This window comes from Nilaparvata lugens, chromosome 1, assembly GCF_014356525.2.
Source record: "Nilaparvata lugens isolate BPH chromosome 1, ASM1435652v1, whole genome shotgun sequence".
Classification (NCBI taxonomy): domain Eukaryota; kingdom Metazoa; phylum Arthropoda; class Insecta; order Hemiptera; family Delphacidae; genus Nilaparvata; species Nilaparvata lugens.
In genome coordinates, this window is record NC_052504.1 from 87508439 (window position 1) to 87528117 (window position 19679).

Here is a 19679-nt window from a genome sequence, read left to right on the forward strand (position 1 = left end):
TTTCTAGACATTTTAAAATTAATGAGTTATTTATTAATTATTGAGAAAACATAACAACAGGTCAATGTAACTTACTGAGCGCGAGGTCTACTGTTCACAGAACTACTAGTTTTATAATTTTAGAATGAAATATAGGATACTGTATCCACTGGACATTTCGAGAGCAACGGGAGCTTGACGAATTGAGATTTCGACCCTCCACCCGGCTGATTCGTGATCAACTGAGAACGTATTGAAGTGCGTGTCACCCTGTTGATTCTTGGGGAGTAAGTAAAGACTTTTTGGTCTAGCAATCTATATCATATGGAAACCGATACGAATTTGGGGGAGATAGTAGACTATTTTTACTTCACCAGTCCATTACAGACCAATCAATGCGTTAATATTAGAGTACAACTCCTGAGCAAGAATAATCACTATGGGAATGTGAAACTAATCCAATGATTAGGTATTTCTCTAAAATAGGGATTGTTCCATAACAAGGTAGTCCTGTGAAAATTTGTTTCTGATACATTCTAAAGGTCCAATTCCTAGGCGACGACTCTAAGCACGCGACTATAGCCGCGCTGTATCAACGGATGTAGTCTATTACTGTATAATTATTATTATATTCAACATATATGCCGACGTAGTCTTCAAAAATATACAGTAAAAGACTACATCCGTTTAAACAGCGCGGGCCAGCGGCTAGAGTCGTCTCTTGAGAATTGGACTCAAAAGGACCTGAATAGGTATTATGACTGTGATTTCTTTCATACATAACTAAATGTCTTCGATTTTCTACATTGACGATTGTCTGTCACAGCATGGTTTTATGACAATTGAGATGATTGATTGATTGGAGACTGATGGCTCACCCGTTGGTTCCGTTTCGTGGTATTGATATTGCACGTTGACTCCGTCAGCCACCGCCTTTTCCTTTAGAATCTTACTGTAATCATCTCGTCCCACACAACCAAAGTATGCACAAATGTTTGGCTTTTTCAATATCCACTGCAAACAAAATGAATGAATGAATAAATTAATTTATTTCCCCCTCAAATTACCGCCCAACGTTTTCACTTGAACATTTCTGTGATTAAATTGTGATAGAATACATTATCGTATTGATCTTCTAAATCCAGTTACATGTACATTTCTTACCATCCATTTTTTACCGTTTCTATGAATTCTAAGAATTCTATGAATTCTTTATACAGGTTCAGCACAACTTCTTAAATAACATTATGTTTGATTCAACAGAATTCATAAGGACGACAAAACATCGAACAACAAAAAAACGCTTTCTGAGTAACTGGCTTTAATAAAGCATGGCTTCACGAAATACAGTACGATAATTTAGAATAGTTGGTACAATGGTTATGCTTTTCGCATTATGGCAGCACTGTGCTTGCTCACTCACTTCTCCAGTTGACACTTGTTGACTTGTCAGTTGTTTACTTGACTTGACTTTGATACCTGTCATTACGCGATATTATCTGAGTTTGATGTGGAGCTGTTGATTACTGCAGTTTGCAACCGACCTGCTCTTTAGTTGGATGGAAGTTTGCAGAGTGATCAAAGAAGATTTCGTAGCTTTAACCATTTCCCAACAGAAAAAGTTTGGTAAGTAGGATATTTCTATAATGATTTTGTTTTCCTCGGTCTATGGAATAGTTTGAAAATCTATTATTTATAGGTTTTTCAATTTTGCTTGCTTTCTTCAGCATGTTTTTAGTTTCTCTTATTGATTCATAGCTGTATTTAGAAAAAACTACACTGAGTTTTGGTGATCCCAGCATAAAGATTTTGTTAGACATCAAAGGAATGTACTGCCTATTCCATTCTAAATTAATTCATCTAATTATATTCATAATTTAATAATTGTCATAGAAATGTTCAAGTGAAAACGTTGGGCACAAACCTACTGCCATGGGGAGACAAATAAAATTTATGAAAAGCTTGATAGTTTGAATTGTGATCTGGATATCTGTTACACGTTTTTAGTTCAAGACATAATATGTCTTAGAATAATTTTTAATCTGTTTTGTCAATCGGAAGGAAAACGTTGGTTTTTCTAAGTTATCTTACTCCCTTATTTTTGGGTATTTTACAGAAATCAAGATAAATATCCCAACAAATTTCCTACACAAATACAGTGTAAGTTGTATTATAATAGCTACAGTACTTACGCACTGTATATAGTACAGTACCTGTTCGTTTTTACCGTATAATTATATGATAATAGAAAGCTTTATTTAAAACAGCCATAACTTCCTTGTTTTCGGATATTTTCGAAAACGGGACTTACGCTTTAGAGAATTTGGGATCGCTGAATCCAAATCTGAAATCAGAAATCTTCTATCTATATTTTTAAGGAAGTTAGAGTTAGAGAAAAAAAGATGAGTCATACTTTGAGCAAACGTCGGCGTAGTTGTTAGATCTGTCGGTTTATTCGTAAGATCCCCATGTGAAAGCACAGGAGAGCTGTAAAATATGAAATATGATCTTCAGTAATATGATCTTCCAGGAGCAAGGACTCTGCCGTGTGAAACTGGCCAATTTAACGGTACGTGAATACCTTAAATACCTATGTGATCTCCCGCACGTAGGCCTACTACCTTTACAATTGTTCAAACTCTTTTTAAATAGAAAATGAACTTTTATTCAACCTTCCTTCTAATGGACTGTGGAGAGTAATATTGATTATTTTAAAATGTTTGAATTATTTATTGGGTAATCCTTTTTTTTAATATCCTGCTAAATCCTATATATAAATATGATAGAGTTATTCAGTATCAAGCGGTTAGAAATCTCAATTAAAAATTGAAGTGGATGGAAATACTTACTCAAAATCGTCAAACCAGTTTAGAAGAATCGTGAAACTTTTGCTCCGATTATTAGGTTTAGGCCTAACTACTATTATATCTATTCATCTACCGTACTATTATAATATTATGATGGTAGGCCTACTCTTCTCCCATGTATGGTACAGATAGAGATTGATATGGGCGTAACAATAACCAGGCCTATACTCGTTCCGATTTTTTAATGTGTGTTGGGCCTATACCTATTTCAATATAGACCTGATCTAATATGCTTGTGACAGTTTCAAGACTTTGGTCTACGGTTGCAGAAAAGTTTGTTAAATTTTATTCATTATTAAATGCCACTATAGTGAGGTCCACGTTATAATGGCAGTAGATAAAGATAGGAGAATAGCGATGCCGATTCTCTGCATTAATTAATTATATTTCTACACTGTCAAAAACATAATTGGCATCGTTGTGGACCTAGAAAAGGATAGTACCACCGGCTTTGTCGAATGATAGACAAGGATAGCAAAACCAAAGTTGATCAAATACTGTCATTATAACGTGGATCTCACTATAGAACCAATCGCAAAAAGCTTTTTGAATAGAAGGCTTCTTTGATTGGCTCTCGTGGTATTTAATCATGATCAAAATTTAACAGGCTTTTGTGCAATCGAGCCGCTACTATTTAATATGAATATCGATAACAATATCACTTTCACTCCTATTAGTATGGTATTCCTACATTGGAATCGACTTTTTCCGTCCATCCTATTCCGTCCGTCCGTCTTCGTTCGCATAAGGGCTAAAATACACAAGGCGTTTTTCAGACGAGTCGGCACGGCATGACAGGACAAGAAACCCTCCGATTTTGGCTGATTAGGTTGGCATATCGCCGTCTGAAAAAACACCTCGTGTGCTTCGGCCCTTAGACTGACTCCGACTGACTCCCAGCAACATCAAGTCTATAGATGAGAATTGTTTTGGTCGGTCGGATGCCAAGAAGATAGACAGATAGATAGCCAGGATAGACAAGAATTATAAAGTTTTAATTGCAAAATATTAAAATATTCGAAGGCTATTCAATTTTAATTAACGACGATGCAATAATACATTCAGTGATTCTTATTGTCTTACGAGAAATTCACTGTAAGTACTTGTATAGTAGGCATACTTTAGTAGGCATACAGATTGTGTTTGTGCTTGCCATGACAGTTTTACCAATCGATATATCAGGGGCAATTTAATTTTATCGATTTGATGACGCATTTTTTAAGTAATCTCAACTTAACGAACTTACAGTACGACCTAACATATATATCTTTAACCTGTGCAATGCATCAAATTTCATCATTTTCTTCATTTAACTTGGTTTTAGAAAAAAGCTGTAAAACAGTTTAGAAAAACTCTGGAAAATTGTCGAAAATTGACGATATTTGAAGGTTTTCTGAATCAATAAAGAAACAATCTTTACACAAGAATAATATTATTTCTAGACCTCAGCTGAACCTGTGAACCTTTTTATTGTCGTTTTGTTATCGAAAAACGAGAAAGCATAAATAGGAAACGCAAATAAATTTTGGCGTAAATATGATTTATTATTTAACAATTCGTCCCAATCTTAAGCCTATACGCGTCTAATCTATTCTCCCAATTATAGTAAATCAATAATAGCAATGCGGCTGAAGTTGAAATACAGTACCTTTCATAATCGGAAATGAAGTAGTTAAACCAATTAGACAAGATTGCCATCTATAATCCAAAGGTCAGTGAAACGCTGAGTAATCCGGAACGTGTTACACCGTATTTCACCTTTCTCAAGAATAGCGGCGATGTGTTTAAACTCACGTAGTTTTCATACTATCTTTTCAAGCAACATTTTTGCTCATTCTAAATTTGAATGATGGGATTCCTATATTTTATTTTAATATCGAATTTAGGAAATCTATCAGCACCAGTAAAATTATCTCCACAAAACTGCGGAGAGATCATCAATCAAAAATAGCCATCAGAACGCACACAGCAGCAGATGGACGTATGCAGACAGACGGAGAAAAATCCCTCCCACGCTGTTCGAATGTTACAACACACCGAGACGTCCGTCTGTCTCTATATGTGTGTCTGTCCATTGTGTGTGTGTGAGTGGATATTTGTGTAATTATGATTTATCCACTATGAAGATTTCTTGCTTTTTGTTTTCTCTGTTTCTTTTTCATTCATTTGATTTATAATTTAGGTACTATTAATTTAGTTGCTTTATTGCAATTGTAATTGATATTTTGGCTTCATTGTGAAATGTTGTATGATTGAGGTATATTTTTATTTATTTTTTTCATGTTACCAATAATATCGTGGATTAAGTGGAAGAGGGGGCTCTTGTTGCCTCAACTTCACCCACATCACTTTTTGTAATGTTGTAAATTGGAAATAAAAGACACATTTATCTATCTATCTATCTATGTCTGGTCACGTCTGAATGTGGACTTTTGATTACATCTTCGTCGGTATGCATACGTCTGCGTTATGTGTGCGTTATATGTCTTGCGATCGCCTTAATTTCTGATAATGGATCGATGATGATTTGATTGGCAAGAGCAATTAAAATAGTGGAAAGTGTCAGGCGGATCCAAGGAAATATCCTATTAATAATTACTAGTCTTGAGGCGGATCAGTTGCCCACCCTAAAATAATTGTGGAATTAATTAGGTACTTACATTTTTATTATCTATTTCGGTTTAAATGTTGAAGCTATAATAAAATACTGGAATGGAATAGATGTTATTAGTAAATAAATTTCATCAAATTACATTTTTAAAGTAAATAAAGATCCATAAGTCAGATTTCATAAACTCAATATAAAGTAATTTCTGATTCAATAGAAATGATACCATCATTATGCATTGGCAGCTTATATAATATTTCTCTCGTTTATTTATTTATCTATTTAGTGAAGAAATCAATAGAAGAATAATTAGGTATAGAACAATAATTAAAAGGGTTATTGATATTTATTATAATAAAGTATAAAATCTATGAACTACACACTACACAGTTTTGTATTTTGTTGTATTATTGAAGAAATGTTGAAACAAAATCAGAGAATTAAATTCTCATATTGTAGTTTACTCAAGTATTAGATTAATAAGGAAACGTAAAAAATCGATACAAGTTGAATGCTAAGTGAAAAAATGAGAATGTATATGAATAAATATTCTTTTATATTGATGTAATACAAAATTAGTAATTTTATTTTATTTAATATAATACTGTCATTATATTAACATTATCAATGTGGGAACATGATTGCCATGATGAATACATACCATTTCAATAGTAATATATCATATTTATGAATTAATAAGTGGAAATTGGGAAATGGTATATACTTCCAAAATCTATTCAGTTTTAACATTGTGAACGCCGAATGTGAACATATCTTTCCGATGTCATCTTAAAAAGTGTATAGAGGTATTTTTTGATATTTAGATTGCAGGAGTAAGTAGGATACCGTTAAGAATACATATCATTTCATTCAGTATAAGTTTTATGAATTAGGATTCGTTTTATAAATTACGGTACGTTACTGAATTTTTTTGAAAGTATATTACCGGTATATTATTTCAAAATTTCCAATTTTCCTGCGCTACCTTTCACAGACATTTCTACAAATCACAAAATAATAACAGTAATATAGTTAACAGAAGCAGAAAATTTGTTAAGTATACAGTATAATAAAATTAATAAAATTATGTGATAATATTAAGCAAAGTAATAATAAAATGTTGGCTTTACTGGCAAAAGTTACATTTGAACGCCGGTACCTAGTGAGTTTACTGTTTATGAGTTTATTTCACATAGGGCAACATATATTTTTATACTGAACATAATGAAATTCTAATTTGTAGGCTATATCTCATAGCAAATTCCTGAAATTACAGTGTCAAACCGGCCCGAGTTGTGTTGAGTTGTGCTTGAAGTGTAATACTATAGCTAGGAACACTTGCTAATAAAGTAGGAATTTCTAGGAACATTACAATTACAGGTAAGTTAAGTGCTAAATTCATTCCATTTATCTGCATTTTTTGTTATTACTTTTCCTTCCGATAAATATATATATATCGCATACAATTCAAATTTAAAATCATATAAACTTAGGCTAGTTCTCTTTATTTCAAATCAATTATTTTATCAATTTCCAGTTACATGCCCTTGCACAATTATTTTTCATCTTGATTACGGTGCACATTTTAATGGTTTATGTTCACTTCATTTCCCTTAATTTTATCTCATCTTGATGAAGAGTTGAAAGACCCTTATAAATTTTCACACTCAAACATGTACGATAAAATAATACAAATAGGTGCACAAGAAGTGCAAAATAATAAGTGATAATCTGATGGAAAATAAAATTAAAAGAATATTACTCTATAATAGAGAGGGATATAAGAATATGATAGGTACATGAAAATGCTCGATGTTTGATACTACATAGCCCACTTGAAATGTTTTCCTTCAAACCAACGCCAAAACTAGCTTTGTACATTGTTTTTTTAAATTTATATTTTATTATAAAAGTTCCCAAGTAACTCATGAAACACTTCATATTTACTAAGAAAATATATTCACCAAAGATCTTTTCATAATTCAAAATGAATTTCCCTATTTGAGATTCAATATATTCTGGTATGGTAGTTCATTATACAGAGTTGTTTTTTAAAATTAATGAACAGTATTTTAAAAATTCATATTCACTAAAGTAATGATCCGAAATGAGCTTATTTATACTAATGCAAAGAGAAAATTCCAAAGATCTTCTCACAATAGGCCTAATAACGTTAGGCAGAGCATCCAGGACGCGCAGGCAGCCAGGTGAGCAGTCGCTTACTCCGTCTCCGGGCAGTCACGTTTTAGCTACCAGAGGGATTGCCGGGCTTGGCAGTCAAAATTTGGCTTTCCAAGTCTAATGTCTATTATAGTCCATATGTTGGCTCAGTCTGCAATGTGACCAGTGTCCAATCAAGGCCTGCGGTAGCCAGCGTTAGCATACCACCCATCCACACACTGGCGCTGGTCTTCATTGGGCCAACATGTGGAGGCGGCATAGCAGCATGCCTGGTGACCGTCCTACCGGGGGTCGCAGAGAACCGCCAGCCCTTAAAACCACCACAACAAAAAAATGGGACAAATTGGACTATTTCGTCAAACTGGGACGACGACAAACTCTTTTTTCGATCCAGCTTGTCGCTTCACGCACACAACAAGGTTGGTTCGACTCGCCGAAATCCACCACCCCCGGCCGAAAAATTCTATTGAACAAACCTAATCTGATGAGCCATATTTTTCTGTTTGAGAGATCTTTATAGTAGCTCTTTAAATGGCTCACATGAGCTACTTTTGAGAACCAACTCATTTTGGTGAGTGAGCGATCTTGATCTGATCACAAGAATGAGCATCTCTTGCCCATCATTGCCCATCTCTACTCCACATGTTTTCTTGTTATTGTTTGTGGTACCATTAGCGGAAACTGATTTGAAACTCGCTGTATAGATGCTCAATTTATTAGAGTATCCATACTTTTGAAAAATAATTAATAATTTTATTTCAATATAATATTAACGTTTGTATAAGTAATAAATAATATTCCATTTAATTCATCATATTCAACTATCAATTTCGAGTAACTGGTCAAGCAGTCAACGGTTCGGTCAATAGAATTTATCTGTTGAGTAGAGCCAGGATGATGATCATTAATAATATTAGAATCACTAATCTATAAAATAGATAACGCAAATTGACCAGCTTCTCTGATCTGAGCCTATAAATATCTTAGTTTTGTTTCCAATTCAGTTAGATACTAGAAGGAGATTTAAGAGAAAATTATATTAACATTATGTTTTCATAAATTTGATTCCCTGAATATGATGGAATTCCCCAATTTAAGAATATTACTGAAACTAATGAACACTTTCAATAGGCCTATTTACTTTTCAGCCTTTTTAATGTGACTACAAACTAAGAGGAATAGAGGTTCAGTGCTGCCAAAAAATTAATGATAGATGTAAAATAGGAATAGACCCAGTTTGTCTTTCACTTCTCCACTGCGTCCGTAAAAACGGACCATTTTTTTGGCGAGTGGCGGTTTTCATGGCAGGCGGAACTCCGGCGACTCCATACCGGCCCACTGCATGACCTTACGAGCACACTGGTTGCCTTACGAGCTCAAAGTAATTTATATAAGAAAACTTTTGAATTTATTCTTTCCATGGGTGTAAAAATAGTGTTAATATTATATCATATTGCATGAGTATAAAAAATAAAATTAATAAGAGATAGATTGCCAACAAAATTCAAAGTAGGCTTATTTTCTTTAGTATTCTGTTTTGTCGGTTGACGGTTGGCCGGTTCGTCCATGGTCGTTGCAGGATTTGAAAGTTCGAATAAGTTTTGAGTAAATCCATGAATTCAAATCCTACAAACAATATTTTTATTCATAAACCTTTGTAAAAAATGTAATGATGCTGAAAGTAATTTCTATATAAACCTGAATAGGCCCAGGAACTGTGATGTTTTGTTTCAATCGTCTATTGTAATGTGAAATGTATTCTATCATTTATTCATTTATAAACACAAGGTATTCCAATTGCTATTATTATTTATAGTGATTAGTATTGGTAAATATTCATTCTCAAGCATCACAGTATAGCAATTTGATAGGTTTTCTTTTTATAACTTGATGTTGCTGTTGCCCACTTATTACAGTAACTTACCTCGTAGCTCTGTAGCCTATAGTCTAGATATTATTTTAATATATTTGATCAAAAAAGATGGCTGTACTTGAATGTCATGTCTATTAAAAATAAAAATTGTTTAATTATTGTAAATAAATTATGTTTTTTGCACATGGGTAGGCCTACAAATACCAATAGTGCTGATGGCTTGTGTTGCATTTCACTGACTTGGTAACTTCTCAATTCAAAGCGACTTAATAGTTTGTATATAATGTTAGGCTACTCTTGAAAATAAATAAGTTAATTGTCTAACCATAACCTAGCCTATAAAATTATATTTTGCTTGTCAAAAATTATTTTATAGCATTAAAAGTAAATTCGTATGGCTTTTGTTGGTGGGGAGTCCTTGCGAGAAGGTCCCAACGCTATTTTATAGCATTAAGTGCATGTAACAGCTATTCTACTTGAGCTTACTTATTAGAGAATAGGCCTAGTGTTTGAATTGAAATACGCTCCATTGTAGTTGTCATGATTCATAATGTGTTTTGGCCATACAAATAAGGGCGTCTTAGACGCGCTGAAATTTTCGCTAGTTAACAGGATGTATTGTCTCTTGAGGAATGGCCCCCATCAAAGGCTATGCATTCTAAAGACGCGCAAAAAAATCAGCTCCTCTAAGACGCCTGTGAGACATAGTTGAGATCTTAGAAAAAACTAGTTGACCGAGCAAAGTGAGGTCTAAGATTCAAGTTGACGGTTTGGCATTTCTCTTAATGTTTAAATGTTTTTATGTTGCGCATTTACGGCGAAACGCGGTAATAGATTTTCATGAAATTTGACAGGTATGTTCCTTTTTAAATTGCGCGTTGACGTATATACAAGGTTTTTGGAAATTTTGCATTTCAAGGATAATATAAAAGGAAAAAGGAGCCTCCTTCATACGCCAATATTACCGTAAAAATCAGACTATAGAATTATTCATCATAAATCAGCTGTCTAGTGGACTATAATACTACCCGTTCAAAAACATCGACCATCTTGAAAATGTATCTTTCCATTAACGTTAGTAGACAGTTGACTATAATACTACCCGTTCAAAAACATCGAACATCCTGAAAATTATATCTTTCCATCAACGTTGTAGACAGTTGCAGCCAGACCTGATAACAGCGCTCACACTCACATTCCGGGACGACACGTCACGGTACGATATAGGACAGAAAGCTCTATGTTTACTCAAGATTTTTTCTAGACATTTTTATTTTTAATTGATAAATTATTCATTAATTTTTGAGAAAACATAACAACAGGTCAATGTAACTCACTCACTGAGCGCGAGGTCTACTGTTCACAGAACTACCAGTATTGTAAACAAGACAATAGTGCTGTTTCAATGCCCTTGACGCTTAACCGCTCAACTTACTCAACACATTTTTTTTACTTTCAGAAAATGAATAGGTCTAGAAAGAAGCCGATGCGAACCTACGGAAGAAAGAAGACAAAGGTGCGATATATGAAAACTAATGTCAGTATTCATCTTACAAATAATTACATCACCAACAATGTGTTCGTCATCAGCTCTGATGAATTGTCACCGAAACTATCTTCAAATAATGTCAAAAATCCAACTAAAGAGAAATCCAACCTTCTTGACTTGTATAATTCGTCTACGGAGAGAAAGTTTGATCTTCTTATTGGAAAAAAACCTTGCAATATATTTTCATCTTCAAATTCGTCATTATCTACACTTGGAGAGCCATCCACATCTGGGTAAGTACCTTTGAATATTCGGACAAGCATTTATCCTATCTTAATCGATTTTGGAACTTCTAATTAATACATCAACTTAAATTGAAGTGGACAAAAGTTAAATGAATGAAATCTCAGTTAATATGCTATCAAATATCCTGTGAAGGCTTTGGTGAAGCATTATAGTTGAGCGAGCTCTAAGGGGCCAATTCCTGAACGAAGACTTATAGCCACGCTGTATTAACGACTGCAGTCTATTACTACATTGAGTACCTATATGAAATGTATGTAGGCCTATATGTTTACCTGATGATGATTTTTGTAATACAAGTATCATATTATTTTCCAGTAGGTAGCATAATTTATCCAAAATATCGTTTTTTGTTTCAACATTTTTCTCAGAAGAGCCTGCAAGTTGCGGAATCCAAAATCAGTACACTAGTTTATTAGCGAGTACTCCAGCCCGGGGAGCTCACTAGTAATATCGTACAAAAATGGTATTGTCGACTGTAATCAAGCCTAATCTAAAAATAGATTAGTGTTTGCTCATCCTTGATGAATGACACCAGACCTGATCCAGCCATTTCTCTCGATATTTAGGCTATTCATTTTATTAAAACTTCTAAATTGGATTTGTAGAGTGAATGGTCAATCTTGTTCTACAAATCCAAATTAGAAGTTGTAAAAATGAATAAATATCGAGTGACGTGACTTGTTCAGGTCTGGTGTCAGTGTTCAGGTCGCACCGGGCTGGCCTCATTCACAAAGCCCAGAGGCCTTTGAATTCATTCAAAGGCCCAATTCACATAGCAGTGGCGTGTAACACGGACGTGACGCTGACTTTTGTAAACCTCTATATAAACTTATGGTCCAATGCTAAATTTGCCAATATGGTACAATGCATTTCTAAATATGATTTGATTTGAATGCACATAGAGGTGACGTGGCACCACGTCTCTTCTGTTTGCATTAGACCATAGGCCTATTACGTTAAATAGGAGCGAATAAGCCACATCTGTGTTCGTGTCCGTCCGAGAAACGGTAGTGAGCCGAGAAAAGTATATTGGCTGGTCGGTTTTTATACCCGGGACCTCTGGTTCTCCAAGCCAGCGCCTAAACCACTCGACCAAGGCCACTCTCAGCAAATTTAAATTAACATTCAGTAAGGCTGAGTTTTAGGGTGTTCTAGATTAGTGTGTTCAAAAGGGATTATAAATGAAGTTGAGAGAATAAGACGTTGATGTTGTCAATACCGCTATATTTGTTCAAAATCAGGCTGGCAGATGTTGTTATGAAACCTGGTTCTGTAAGATGAATTAATTTTGAATAAATATAGCGGTATTAACAACATCAACGTCTTATTCTTCCAATTATGGAGAAATACCACAACATCTCTTACCATACAATCAAATTATTAAGATTATTTGTGGCATGGCTCGTATGGATTCTTAGATCACACGATCTATTTCGAACTTTATTCAATTCTGTAACTTTTGGGTAGCTGTGCTTATGTCTTTCGAGTATTCACATAAATATTTTTTCCATGCTTTCTAGGCTCTCAAAAGCTTGTTCTTCAGCGTTGTCTTTGGTGTCAGTGCATGAGAATCTACCCTCAACGTCATTGTGTCAAACAGATTTGGAAAACAGACTTGCAATAGGTTAGTAGCCTATTACATTTTTTAAAGTGAAAGAAACAACGTACTCTTTAGACTTGTATTTGAATTCGGGGGAGGAACCGTTCTGGGCTGTGCCTGTTGGTTGTCCTCCAACCCCAATAATTTATTTGTGTGTCATTGAACCAATAAACGAATAAATGAGTGTCTATGGTATTGAATTTTCTATTCAATACTAGTGATGCGCAATTAAAACATGGGCTGTTTGAAGTTTGTGAATCAAACGTCATACATGCTGTAATGGGGTAAGAATTGAAATTTGTAGGGTTATGGTTGCCTTCAAACTGTAATTAGTTTGTTATTATGAAAAATATTCTATAATAAATTGAAAAATATAAATTTATAATTGGGGTTTTTGCTTGGTATGTGAGGGTTTTAAAAGTTCTTATAGTTTTAACTCATGAGAAAGGTTATATCTTCAAATACTCCTGATATAAAATAAGTCAATAGCACTAAATATCTAGGTGTTCCCATTGATGAACATTTGAAATTAGACATCCACATAAAATTTATCTGCAATAGAATAAGATACCTTCCCTTCAAATTCTATGAAGCGATGAGTCTAAGTCAGCTGAAAATGGTATACTTTGCTCTGGTTCAATCTATAATTCAATATGGGATAACCGTGTGGGGGGTTATAACTCGCATTTGGAAGAGCTTTCCTTATGTCAAAAATTGATCATCAAAACTATTCTAAATAAGCCTAGACTTTTCCCAACCAGTTTTATTTTTCAAGAATTCGATGTTCTCACAATTAGACAATTATATATTTTGAGTGTAGTAAAATTTATTATTAAGCATAAAACTGATTTCCCTTCTACAAATAACGCTGCCAACAGCCTATACAACCTAAGACCTACAGCAAATAAATATTTAATTTACAATACAAACATAGAAACCATCAGAAGACAACTTATATACATAAGCAGTAAAATCATTAATACAATCCCCGAACAGTATATTGAATGTGCGAAAATAACAAAAAAAAACTAAAACAGGATATTAACACCTGGATCAAATGCAATTACTTCTTCTATCTATGAGATGTTTCACAAAGTGTACTCTTCTGATTTGTGTGCTTGCTTATGCTGTCATCCTTTGTAATTATTCATCTAGTCCTTCAAATCTTTTTTTTAAAACACCTGGTCCTATCGGTTTCTTTTTCCAATCTTTCCCTTATTATTCTTCCCCCATCCCATCCTCTCATATCTACAGTCCATTTACTTTTCCTGATACCTTTTTCACCTTCTCAAGGATTGAAGGTTTTCCTAGTACATGGATATCCATAGTTGGAAGAACCCTTCAATCTTCCACCCTTTTTTTGCACCACTTTCTTTTTATTTTGTTATAATGTGTATTGTTGTTGTTTGCATGTATTCGTTTTGTTAATCTCTGTATCAAAATTGTATGTGTGTGAAAATAAATAAATTGAATTGAATTAAAATAGCAAACGGGAATTATTGAATTCATTGGAACTAAGAAATTTGTTAGTAAAAATTAGAGTAAAGTTGAAATTGACTTTATATTAACAGACTAGAAATAAATTGAAAAAAAAATGTTGAAATTGACAGAATATGACCGCATATTTCATGTCATCTGCATCCAACTTTTGAGCATTCTTTGCCTGGACTACTGATACAAAAATTAAAGATGTTCAATTCAAAATCCTATAATTTGTCATATTTTAATGCATATCTCAGAACATTTAAGTTGGCACACTATTTTTATATTACTATAACTTGGATTCCCTTTAAATTTATGTTGGCTTTGGTAATGATTGCATTTAAAATGCTGAAATAATTATTTGTTTTCGTTTTCTTACAGATTCTTGCAAAGATGAGGGGAATAGTTTTGTTCGTAGCACTCAGTTCAAATTAACTAAACATGTTTGTTTGAGAGTAACATCGAGAGCAAGAAAACTTAGAGTATCAAAGCGATTTTCATTTGGCGGTGTTCAGCAGAACAGCACTCCGATTCAGAAAAGTAAAAGAGAATCGGAAAGTCCCATTGTGGAATGGGGCTTGTCTCCAATTGCTGGTATCGTAAGAGACGATTCTGCAAATTCATCAAACTCGCCTGATATATTTGAAGAATTTAACAGTGATGGTGAGAGTCAGTCACAAAATGATAATAATCGACTCCCAAGGACTTCTTTGAGGCGGAAAAGAAGTAGTTTAAAACGTTATAGTGCTATGCGTAGTAGAAAAAGAAGAAGTTCTTTCCAACAAGCAGTGGAAATCAGTGAGATTGATGAAGATGTGCCGAATCATAGCATTACATCGTGCCAAGCAGACCTAACCAAAAGTTATCTAAAAGATCCAACTCTTGAAGAAACTGCTATTCTTCCAGCAGATAACGTTAGCATAAATTCTATTTCGTCTTTCACAACTGAAAAAGATGATGAGCAACCAAATGGTAAACAAGATATTCCATTATCAGAATTATCACAGCGATTGTCCAACTTAGAAATCGATTGTCCAGATGAAAGGTGCGTCATTCAAGTGCACGATTCACACATCGATAAAAAGTGCACATCAATCTCTTCAAACAAATCTAGATTACATTCAAATACATCTCTAGTCGAATCCATGAGAATGTCCGTCGCATGCTCATCTTTTTCGTCTCAAATCGATAACAAAAGAGATGAAATAGAAGAAGAAGACGAGTTGAAAGATGAACCTCCGAATACCCTCAATTTCTCTAGTAGCTCTGATGAAAATATTTCGAATTGTAACAGAAATATTGGAGAAGAAAAAGACGAGAGTAAAATAGAAAAGATTTGTAGACGTGTAAAAGAATTAAGCAGCGATGAAAGTGACAAGCAGACGGAGAGTGAAGATCATACCGTAACATCTCAAGATTTTCTAGGCTTTAGAACGGAAAATGTTGAAGCTGTATATACTGACCTCAAAGGCGTTAAAGAAGAAGACGACCATGATGACGTTGAAGAAGACTCTGAAGATGATGAAAGTAAGGAATATTGTTACAAAGACTTCGCTGAAAAGGAATTCAAGGGGAAAATCAACTCCACAAATGTTTTGGATGCAGATAGCTCGTTATCTATGACAGGGTTTGAGCTTAACAATGACCGCACATTCGATTTCATACCTGGAAAAAAGTATAGGCGGAGTCTTGGTGCTTTCCGTCAGAGCAAATCATCAACTGGTAAGTTAATTTTGTTAATTTTGCAATCCACAGCATTAAATTTATAAAAAAGTTATGTAGTCCAAACTAGACACCATCAACTGACCAATAAAATGAAATTTTCAATTCTTTTAATTTTTAGCATAATATAATGTTGAGCGAGGCCTACAAGAGGATGTTCTTGTCAATAATTGCCATAAAGCTTTACATGTCATGCAATTGTCACTCCACTCCAATGAATAAAACGACGAAATTGCAATCTACTTTTCATTCGAAATCAGTTCGTGTGACAAGTTCGTCGTTTATCCATTACCTAGTACAATATCATCATCTAAATTAAACAGAAAATTGTTTGTATTCTACCTATGAAAACGTACCATAGCATTTATTGCAATATTCTATTGTATTATTCTGTTTTTTCTTTATCAGGACTAGGCTCTTTATCACGTGTGGGATGTAATCGGTTCAGTATCATTCGACCATCGGCAAAATTGAAAGCATCCACTCGAAAGACTTTGATTACAACAACTATCGAAGAGGATCTTGATGAAACACTAGATGTGATAAATGGTAAGCGTCAAAAAATTATTTTGCATCTATAGAATAAAAATCCTTGTTTGTCCATTCGCTGAAGCCCCCCAGGCTTTATATATATTTTTTGAAACTGAAATATGGAACTAAATTAGGATAAATTCAATCATCATTGATAATTTTCAATGGTTCTCCTTAGCAATGATATTTAGTTCCATTTCCACTTTTCACTGAAATAAACAGGATAATTTATGATTTATCTATTGACAAAGTGAGGCAATATTCAGCAGATATTTGCTGAAAACTTTCAAATTTTGATACGGGTATCACCAACTCACTCTGATGAAGTATGGTCATTAGAAATCATGCAACTGTAATACAGAGTGACCCTTGAAGATGACTTCAACATTCATGCATGTTTTTCAACTTTGGATTAACTGTTTTGTGTCGTGTTCAAGTTTTATAGACTTGAATCAAAATGAATCTTGTAAGTTTTATGCTCACTAAAACCTTCAAGTGAGCAAAATGTGGATAGCTTTGCTCGCGTTTATTCGTATCTTCTATCAAATGAGAACTAAATACCTCCTTTTTTGGGTTGTGCATTTTCTTATGACTGAAGCAGCCAATGAAAATGTGGCATAGGAAAAGAGATAACGGTATACGAACATTAATATTTTATCAATAATCCTTGCAAGGTATTCTGAATCCAAATGCATGTTGATTCAAATATCATTATGAAGAAATTAAAATTTCAGCTCTATTGCAGACTGCACCCTGTAGATCTTTCAAAGTTTTTCATTTCTCAAGTAGGGAACCGAGAAACTGTAGGGGCTGGTTTCCGAGTTTGGGATTTAGCAAGTTCTAGACTTTAAACAGCTGGAGTCAGAAAACTGGCTTTTCGAAACGGGGCGTAGTCGTAGCCCACTTTTAAATTAAATTTCGAAAAACTAGAAAATTGAACGCAAAATAAAGATAGAATAGTGTAAAGTTTCAGCTATTTCGCATTATTAAGGAATGTTTTATTTCGTCAAGGAAAACCGTTTCCAATTATAGAAATGAGAAAATAAAGATTATCTTGAAAACTGCGGGGTAAAACCTATCTGGATGGGGGCATGGAACGGTCAAGAGAGAACAATACCCCTCCTTCAACGCTGGTTGAATGGGAAACAATAACTGTCAACCCATGTCAATGCTCAACCAATATCAAACAATAGATCTCTAAATGCCCCCATCCAGATAGGTTAAGCTGCATAAAATATATTTTCAAAACCTACTCCAAAATCCACCACTCTGGTCCGCAACTTACAACTCGACGTAATATGTATCGTTTAGAAAATATCAATCAGCACAAGGAAATTATTTCTTTGATAATATTAGAATAGGCTTAAAATTTTGTTCCATAATGATGGTATTCAACTATTTTTCTAAATTTAATAAGAATGACTTGAAAATTCTGTTTTGAAACAATATGTACATCTCTGATAACCTGATATGTCTAATAACTCTGATATGAGTTATAAAATCATTATAATTATACTAAAATCATTTATTGCGTGAAACACACCATTTAATTGCAGGGTTTGGTTAGGTTAGGTTTACCACACGACGAACATGATATCCTTTGATTAGCAATTCGATTGTACATCAATAAAAACTGGTATATGCCTTCACGGTTTAGATCTTTGTCGCATCTTGATAAACTCTGCAGAAACTCCATGTTACACCAAGAGCTACAGAGTATAGACTGTTTAATAGTTGGAAATCATTACCTTGATGGACCCTTACAGAACACGGAAATGGGAATCCCCGAGTAAAAGTCTAAGTGTGGAATAACGTCACTAAACTTAACAGGATGGGGGCATACGCTTCATTGCACAAGGCTCGAAAATGTGCTAAATCTACCTGCCAAAGGGTCTCGCAGTTGTATTGTTCTAGCTTGACAGTCCCATGCCCCCATCCAGATAGGTTTTACCCAAACTGCGACTACGCCCCGTTTCGGAAAGCCAAGCCAATTTTCTAACTCCAGCTGTTTAAAGTCTAGAACCAGGACCTCCTATTTAGAAGATCCTGCTAGACCTTTACTAAATGCCGAGCTCGGAAGCCGGCCCTTAATCAGTTGATAATAACTGACGATATTATTACTTTGCTCACCTTTATTCGTATCTTCTATCAAATAACTGGCTATTTGGAAACTAGAGAATAAGAAAAATACTGCACTCGCAATCATACAAGAATGTTCTCAATTAGATTAATTTTCTTCAGCTTTTTTCTATTGTTGGTCAATATTCTATTCTGCTTTACGTTCCTTCAACAGTAGCTTAACATTTAATTATTGATATTTCTGTTACAGTTGATGAAGATAAAGACGCTGCTAAAAACAAGGTTCTCAGTCTATGCGATCAGACTGATATTTTAAAATTCGAATCTGTTTTGTATGAAAGGTAAATATTTGTTTATAACGTTAATCATGTTATTTTATGTATGAATTCAATTTTACTTCTTCTTTTGAAATTAATTATAATTTATCCAAGTTCTATTTCGTCAAAAATAAAATGTCTATGAAATTGTTGGACTCAACTATGTGAAAGACTTATCCCAAAAAAATGTTGATCTATTACGTGTAATGTCCTGTAACACCTCCTAGGTGAATTGGTGGATGAATATTCTATTAATCCAGGCTCTTCTACGTTTTCATTTTATCCAATCATTGAACGTCTTTCTTGTTCTATCATCAATAAATCTTGATGCAAGCAAAAGGATTTCATTAAATTAGAGCATTTGATATTTTCAGCAAATTTTGATTACAACCTATTTTTGAAAATCCGTTGTCTCTTTTAATCCGTGGTTATTATAACTCACCACACATTAGTTCCTGCTCATTCATCTCCTGCAGACACGAAAAATCTTAATCACAGAATACATACAGAATGGAAAGTCGGCTAGTAGCTGACGCCAAAATCCGCCATCTTGAAAGAATGTCTAGTATTTTAATATTAGCGGTAATTTTAATTTCTAACAAGATGTCGCAGTCACGTGACGTGGTATTGGTGCACTGAAGTCTT

General features: G+C 34.1%; 1 protein-coding gene across 3 annotated transcripts; it reads left to right on the top strand.

The window, feature by feature from the left end:
* Nucleotides 1-1324: 1324 nt before the first annotated feature.
* LOC120349427 lies at nt 1325-19159 on the top strand. 3 transcript variants are annotated; one of them, XM_039419503.1, is made up of 6 exons: nt 1325-1605; nt 10968-11290; nt 12824-12927; nt 14767-16107; nt 16516-16656; nt 18968-19159. In XM_039419503.1, the coding sequence occupies exons 2-6, from the start codon at nt 10971-10973 to the stop codon at nt 19060-19062; spliced, it is 2001 nt and encodes a 666-aa protein (XP_039275437.1). In that variant the 5' UTR covers nt 1325-1605; nt 10968-10970; the 3' UTR covers nt 19063-19159. The 3 variants fall into 3 exon arrangements, with proteins under 3 accessions (XP_039275437.1, XP_039275438.1, XP_039275436.1); XM_039419504.1 differs by lacking the exon at nt 1325-1605 and adding an exon at nt 6718-6834; XM_039419502.1 differs by lacking the exon at nt 1325-1605 and adding an exon at nt 9201-9423.
* The last annotated feature ends 520 nt before the right edge of the window (nt 19160-19679 follow it).